This window comes from Cynoglossus semilaevis, chromosome 9, assembly GCF_000523025.1.
Source record: "Cynoglossus semilaevis isolate Cse_v1.0 chromosome 9, Cse_v1.0, whole genome shotgun sequence".
NCBI lineage: Eukaryota > Metazoa > Chordata > Actinopteri > Pleuronectiformes > Cynoglossidae > Cynoglossus > Cynoglossus semilaevis.
This window is the reverse complement of record NC_024315.1, coordinates 4,448,514-4,456,318: the sequence shown is the minus strand read 5'-3', so window position 1 is coordinate 4,456,318 and position 7,805 is coordinate 4,448,514. Positions and strand designations below refer to the sequence as shown.

The 7,805-nt window shown below is 44.9% G+C and overlaps 1 protein-coding gene across 2 annotated transcripts; it reads right to left on the bottom strand.

Moving 5' to 3' along the window:
• Nucleotides 1-3,441: 3,441 nt before the first annotated feature.
• Nucleotides 3,442-7,805, bottom strand: LOC103383476 (zinc finger protein 271-like). Of its 2 annotated transcripts, none has more exons than XM_025058733.1 (2): nucleotides 7,782-7,805; nucleotides 3,442-7,691 (listed from the first exon to the last, which is right to left on the bottom strand). In XM_025058733.1, the coding sequence occupies exon 2, from the start codon at nucleotides 7,345-7,347 to the stop codon at nucleotides 4,351-4,353; it is 2,997 nt and encodes a 998-aa protein (XP_024914501.1). In that variant the 5' UTR covers nucleotides 7,348-7,691; nucleotides 7,782-7,805; the 3' UTR covers nucleotides 3,442-4,350. The 2 variants fall into 2 exon arrangements, with proteins under 2 accessions (XP_024914501.1, XP_016890385.1); XM_017034896.2 differs by having other exon boundaries at nucleotides 3,442-7,437; nucleotides 7,510-7,799.

Below are 7,805 nucleotides of genomic sequence, written 5' to 3'. Positions count from 1 at the left end.
AGAGCCGAAAACAGATAGGAGAATTAAGTGCTGAGAGCACGGAGTAGAGCCTCCTGTGCTTACGCATGACGCACACACCCAGGCGGAAGCTAGAGAGTTGAATTCAACACTTTCAAAGTGTCTATATTGGTCCACTCTAGATTGAGTTAAAACAACACTTTTGAAAGAGTTAAACATGACAGAGTTGAAAGAACACTCTGAGTTGATGAAATTTAACACATATGAGTGCTGAATCCTGGTCTGATAAATAGGGATGGTGTTCATCCCACCCTGGATGGAGCTTCTCTCCTTTCCAGAAATCTGACAAAGTTGATTAAATCCCAAACATGACAATTAGGAAATTACCAAATTCATGCTCTGATTTCTTAGCCGAATTTGCAGATTTTTTGTCAGAATTAGTTCTCTGTTCTGACAGAATTATCATAGTCGGCGATTTTAACATCCACATAGATGTAGCCAATGACAGTCTGAGCTCATCCTTTAAAGCTCTGCTCGACTCAATTGGCTTCAAACAACAGGTTAACAAACCTACTCACCGCCACAAGCACACCCTAGACCTTATTCTAACCTATGGCATTGACATATATAACATGGTGGTATTTAATGAAAATCCCCTTCTGTCTGATCATTTTCTCATCTCTTTTGAATTTATAGCCACACACGCTCATAATTCTAGACAGCACCATTATTATAGTCGCTGTTTATCTGAGAGCTCCGTGCAACAGTTCCACGAACAGCTCTCTTCTGCCCTTCAGTCAAGTTTCTGTTACACAGATTCAGATTTAGAAAATTACATGACAATATCCCCCACAAAATTTAATGATATAGTAAATAAAACAAACTTAACTTTAAAAACTGTCATAGACAATGTAGCCCCCCTAAAAAAGAGAATTATGTCTCAAAATAAATCCGCCCCATGGTTTAATACCCAAACTCGCGCCTTAAAATTAGAAACAAGGAGATTAGAAAGAGCATGGCGTTCCACACATAACGACAGTCACTATGTCCTGTGGAGGAACAGCTTTGATAATTACAAAAGAGCTCTGAAACATGCAAAAACAACTTATTACTCAGAGTTAATAGACAAAAATAAGAGCAATCCCAGGTTCCTTTTCAGCACTGTAGCCAGGCTGACAGAGAGCCAAAATGTAATCAACCCAAAAATACCTCTATCTCTGCGTAGTAACGACTTTTTAACATTTTTTAATGACAAAATAGATAAAATCAGAGATAAAATTAATCACCTCCTTCCTCCACACATGACCAAAATGCAGTTTAGCATGAATAACCTAGACACAATGGTGACTCCAATCTTACAATTAAATGAATTTAACCCTTTAAATCTCCCCGAGCTAAGGTCTCTGGTCTCCGCTGCTAAATCAACCACCTGTCAGCTGGATCCTATACCAGCTAGACTAGTTAAAGAGTCCCTTCCCCAAATAGGTCACATAATATTACAACAAATAAATATGTCCCTACTGAGTGGCTGTGTCCCAGAGGCATTCAAAATAGCAGTAATTAAACCATTACTTAAAAAGCCTTCTCTGGACGCTGGCACTCTAGCTAATTATAGGCCCATTTCAAATTTACCTTTTATTTCTAAAATCTTAGAAAAAGCTGTCGCTTCCCAATTGTGTGATCATCTGCATGACAATAATCTATTTGAAAAATTTCAATCTGGGTTTAGAACCCATCATAGCACAGAGACTGCACTATTGAGAGTACAAAATGATGTTCTCGTGGCCTCTGATAAGGGACTGGCGTCTATCCTGGTCCTTCTGGATCTCAGCGCAGCGTTCGACACAATTGACCGTGAGATCCTGTTACATAGGCTGGAAAAAGATGTCGGGATTAAAGGATCAGCACTTGCCTGGTTCAAATCCTATTTGTCGAACAGGTTTCAATTTGTTAACGTAAATGAGGAATCCTCCATACTCACTAAAGTGAACTATGGAGTTCCTCAGGGTTCCGTGCTTGGCCCAATTCTTTTCACTTTGTACATGCTGCCACTAGGCAACATCATCAGGAAGCACAACATAAACTTTCATTGCTATGCAGATGACACCCAATTGTATGTATCGGTACGGCCAGATGACCCAAACCCCTTAATTAAAATCCAAGATTGTCTTAGAGACATTCTGACATGGATGACCCAGAATTTTCTAATGCTTAACACAGAAAAAACTGAGGTCATAGTTTTAGGGCCTAAACATATAAGAGCACCATTGTCAAATCTAACTATAACCATAGGTAGTTCTACCCCAGTCCCCTGTGGTAAAGCAAGGAACCTGGGTGTCCTGTTTGATCAGGATTTATCACTACAAAAACATATTAACCAAACCTGTAGAACAGCCTTCTACCACCTACGTAACATTAAATCCATTAGAAAAATGTTATCACGACCAGATTCTGAAAAACTAATCCATGCCTTTATAACCTCCAGGCTGGATTATTGCAATTCGCTACTATCAGGATGTCCCAATAAGTCCTTAAGAAGCCTTCAACTGGTCCAGAATGCGGCAGCACGCATACTGACCGGAACTAGAAGACGAGAACATATAACCCCCGTCTTGGCTTCAATACACTGGCTCCCAGTAAAAAGTAGAATAGACTTTAAAATACTTTTAATCACATACAAGGCCCTAAATAATCAAGCCCCATTATACATTTGTGATTTAATTACCCCATACAAACCAAATAGATCACTGCGCTCCCAAAATTCGAATCTATTGGTCATCCCTAAAATAAATAAAAATAGAACGGGTGGTAGAACTTTTAGTTACCAGGCTCCTCTCCTGTGGAACCAGCTCCCACTCTCAGTAAGAGAGTCAGATTCTGTCTCGTCCTTTAAAGTGAGACTCAAAACCCATTTGTATAGTATAGCCTATAGCCTAAATTAGATTAAACATGCCCCGACTAGAACAGTCTAAAAAGATGCTGCTATAGGCCTAGACTGCTGGGGGGCATTGCATTTCATTTCATTTCACTTCATCTTGCACTTATAATGAGGACACAGACTCTACGGTCTTACTTTATTCTTCTGTCCTGTCCTATATTCATACCGACCACCATGTATACACTTAGGAAACTGGTCCCACTCTTTTACAGTTCTGCTGCCACCGGTGAACAGGAGGAGCACAGGACTACTGCCACTACCACGACTTTTTTTTCTTCATTGGTTTTTATGTATTTGTACAATGTATGTTCTGATAACATCTATTGCACGTCTGTCCGTCCAGGGAGTGGATCCGTCACCTGTGGTTCTCCCTAAGGTTTCTACCTTTCTCTTTTCTCCCTGTTGAAAGGGTTTCTCTTTCGGTAGTTTTTCCTTACCCTGGCTGACGGTCTAAGGACAGAGGATGTTACCAACCCTGTGAAGCCCCATGTGACAAACTGTATTTTGTAAATGTGGGCTATATAAATAAAATTTGATTTGATTGATTTTGATTTGCACACAGCTCGTACTGTTGTGATTTATTGTTACAAACACAACAGTTTTGTTTCATGTTGATGTTTGTTTCTGGCCACAGAGAATGTTTCTGAGTTAAAGTTAGTAAACAACCAAAACAAACAAAAAAAAATAACTAAAGTGAAGGAAAAAAAGTGAGTCCAAACCTGATCAGCGACGATATCCTAGTGTTCAAAACAACGCATCAGCACAGAAAATAACATTGTTCTCACACAGTTTTCTTTGGTCTCCCAAAAGAATGGCACAAATCTGGATACGATTATAAAAGTACAAACATGCAAAAGAGGGACAGCAGGCTAATAAACAAAGAACAAACCAAGTGGACTCCAGGTTCAGTAGAATTCCACAAACATAAATATAGTGTTAGAGGCTTTGGTTTAATGGTGTATCTGCTAAGGATTAGTGTTTAGCTTCAACAACGTAGTGTCACTGTCTTCTTTTCTTTAGACCCAGGCAGGGTTACTTCATCCAGGCTGCAACAACGGTGCATGTGTCCGTTTAGGGTTTTCAGTTATTATTTTAACATTCGTGTCGTCCACGTTGGACGACACTGAAGGTCCGCGTAGTTTAACAATACTTTAAACAGTATCAGCTTCAAGCAAAACAAGGTTATTTTCACTGTTTTTGTAGTTGATTTTTGTCGCCTCTCAGTGTCTACGAAAAACAACACACGCTGCACTACGTCAGACAGTCAGACTGCTGCTTGTTTCCTAGACAACTGAGGTCTAAAAGAACGAGCAGAAACTGTTCCCTTGAAAGTGGAACATGTGAGACTAGGTTTTTAATTTTAAACTCTCTAAAGATTCTAGGGTTGGTTTTTAACCCTATCTACTGTAACAGATATCCAGACCAGAAACCTCCAGACGGTCATCGCCATCGACTCATGAGTCCACAGGTTCGAGGGCGTGGTATTTACCAATGTGTCTGTTTCTGTCTCCAGTCTGCGTGAACGTCTGTCCACAGTGTGGACAGGAGTACGGTCTCTCCCCCGTGTGCACGCGCATGTGAACGTTCAGTTTGTCTTTGCTGATGAAGCGTTTGCTGCAGCAGGTGCAGGCGTACGGTTTGTCCCCCGTGTGGTAGCGCTGATGCATCTTCAGCTCCGTCATGCGTCCGTACCTCCTGCCGCACTCCCGACACTCGTAGCTGGGCCGGACCTCCATGTGCTGTCTGCTGTGCAGCCGCAGCCCGCTGGACGACCTGAAGGCCTTGCTACACTGGGAGCACTGGAAGGGTTTCTCTCCTGTGTGAATGTTGACGTGCAGCTTGAGGCTGGCGGCCGAGGGGAAGCCGTTGCCACAGACGGAACACAGGTGAGGTCTCTCCCCCGTGTGGATGCTCAGGTGCTTCTCCAGTTTGTTCTTGTTCAGGAAAGTCCTGCCGCAGATTGGGCAGCAGGACGGCTGCTCGCCCTCGTGCGTGTTCATGTGCTCCGTCAGCTCGGGCAGCGTGGGGAAGGCGTAATCGCACCTGGTGCACGTGTAGGGTCGCTCTTTTCTGAACTTCCGGTGTTTGAGACTGTGCTGTTCCAGTTCCTCCTTTGTCTCAAACGTGTCCATGCACCACGTGCACTGGAACGGCCGCTCCACGGTGTGAGTCCGCAGGTGATACTTCAGGGCTGTTAGCTGTAGAAAGACGATGTTACAGTGTGGACACCTGGATTCCCGTCTTTCGTGAACCTGGGTGTGCCGTTTGTAGTGCGACAGTTTGATGAAGTGTTTCTTACACAGTGAGCAGTAGTACTGTTCGTTACCGTGTCCTTCTTCGTGCTTCTTCAGTGCATACTCCACCTTGAACCTCTTCCCGCAGCTGTGACAGGAGTAGGGTTTGTCGTGCATCTCCATGTGCGTCTCCAGCTCTTCTGGATCGTCAAAGGTTTTCTGACATTTCGGACAAATCCCGTCTTTGGCGTGTCTCTGCATGTGCTTGGTGAGGTCGATCTGAAAGGCGAAGCTCTTCTGGCACTCGGGGCAGCCGTACTTCTCTTGGTTCGCTGCCTTGTGATGCGTCAGTATGTGCCTCTTCAAGTGGTACGTTCGACCAAAGACTTTGCCGCAGTCGCCGCAGATGTGACTCTGAGGACCGGGGGTCTTGGGTACCTGGAAGTGACTGACAGCAGACTTCTCCTCTACCTGCTTCTCACATTTCTTGGCTGAATGGGTTTTCCGGTGGACTTTCAGATCCTGCCAAGTACTTAGATTTTTTCCACATTTGGAGCAGATGTATTTGCCCAGGTTGTGTTGGTTCCGCAGGTGTCGGGTCATGTGGTAGGACTGGCTGAACGTCAAAGCGCAGACGGGGCAGGTGAAGGGTTTCTCCTTGGTGTGCGTCCTCATGTGTCTGGCGAGTTTATTTGCCCCCCTGAAGCCTCTACCAACACAGATGGGGCAGAAATGACCCTTTGTTTTACTCTTGGGTGGTAACTTCTTTTCTTTGGCACCGTCACCGTCCTGGGATTCCTCTGCCCCCGAGTCCATGGTTTCTACCCCCTCAGACTCTGGGGAGTCTTCGTTAACAGAGTCCGTTTGGTTCTGATCGGCCTCATCACCGAGGTGGTCGCTCTGGTTCTTCACCTCCTCCGTGTCTGCTGTCGTAGAGTGTGACTGGACGTGGATTAAATATGTATCCGTGTCGGTGAAAACCTCCTGGCAGTGCAGACACGTGACGCTCTCCGACACATGCTCCTTCTTGTGACTCCGTAACTCTGCAGAACTTCCTAAAGTTTTCCCACAGGTGAAGCAGACGTGCTGCCCGGCGCCGTGCTGGTTCCTCAGGTGTCGGATCATGTGGTACGACTGGCTGCAGGTCACTGCGCAAACAGGACAGCGGAAGGGTTTCTCCTTGGTGTGAGACCTCATGTGTCTGGCCAGCTTGTTCACGTCTCTGAAGAACCTGTTGACACAGATGGGACAGTAGGGGCGCTCTTTCTTTAACTGCTTATCCTTCCTCAGGCTGCTGACAGAAATGAGAAGATCTTTATCTGTAGATTTGTTGCAACGTGAGACGGAGGCTTTCTTACTGTTCTCATCAACACCACAGGTCTCATCATCCTCAGCTGCACTGGTGCAGTCATCCTCTTCATTATCACTATAATACAGTTTGTCATTACTGTAATAGAAGTTGTCCTTGAAAGAAGATTTAGCCGGGACTTTAGCCGCCTGAGGTTTGGCCTTGATTCTTATCTCTCCACGCCGAGGACGCCCTCTTTTGGCCTTTTTTTTAACAGGAGGGTAAACGTCGTCTCCAATGTCCACACTGACTTCATGAAAATCAAACTGTTCAGACTCAGTCAAAGCCGATTCCACTTCTTTGGAAATAAGCATCGCTTTGGACAAGGTGAGAGTTTCTTTCTCCAGCAGCAACCTTTCTCTGAGACGCAGAGACTTGGTTTTTAGTGTCAGTTGATTCAAAATCACTTCGTCCTTCGCTCCTTCATAGTTGCAGGGCTGCAGCAGCTCGTCTAAAGCCGACACAAACTGATCCACGGTCTCTTCGGGCTTCTGAGCTCTCTGATGGAATTTAAGGCGGCTCGTCTGAGTGCTGCGGTCAGAGGTGAAGAAACTCGTTAGCACCGAAATGGCCGCGGCGTACGTGCTCCCGCTTTGGATCAACGTGCTGAAGATCCGTTGGCCCTCGAGGCCGAGACAGTTTTGGAGCAGTAGACATTTACTGGAGTCGGCCAGCTCCGTCTCACCTAGTGCACCGAGATAGGTTTCAAAAGCTTTCAGCCACTTGTGCCAGAACGTGGTGGGTTCACCAGGGACAGGGAGGAACGCCGGGGGCGGAGACAAAATGAGGAGGAACGGCTCTGAGAAGGGTTTTAAGGACGCCTCGTGTCTGACGACGTCCTCATCAATCTCTTCCTTCACTTCACACATCTTTAGTGTTCCTTCAATCCTCCTTCAATCTTCACCAACACCAACTCAGGTTCTCCTTTATTTGATGTTTGGGTCGTGAAAGGTGAGACGCTGTAATAGAAGAGAAGAGATGTAAATTAGAATTTCTTAGACTCACTTTCTTGGGATCGAATCCAGCATCACCTTTGGTAACGCCACAAACATGATGACCACTGCGCAGACGGCTTTCGGAAGCAACTCAAAAATCTCCTAGAGCTTTTTGTGTAACATCATCCAGGACATTTAATCCAAAGAACTACAGACCCAGGCCGAGCATCGATTATTAACAACAGAAATGTCCCCGGTTCAGCCTTTACAGACGAATCCTTGGTAGATACAGAAAACATCATAAATCAGAAAGAGAACTTTTCAAAATCTATCATTTTTAAACAGGAACGCAATTTATTTTATTTTACCTATCCGTGTGTTTTTACTGTTTT

Excerpts from the sequence above, each read along its gene's own strand:
- LOC103383476 (XM_025058733.1), bottom strand. The coding sequence starts at position 7,347 with ATGTGTGAAGTGAAGGAAGAGATTGATGAGGACGTCGTCAGACACGAG.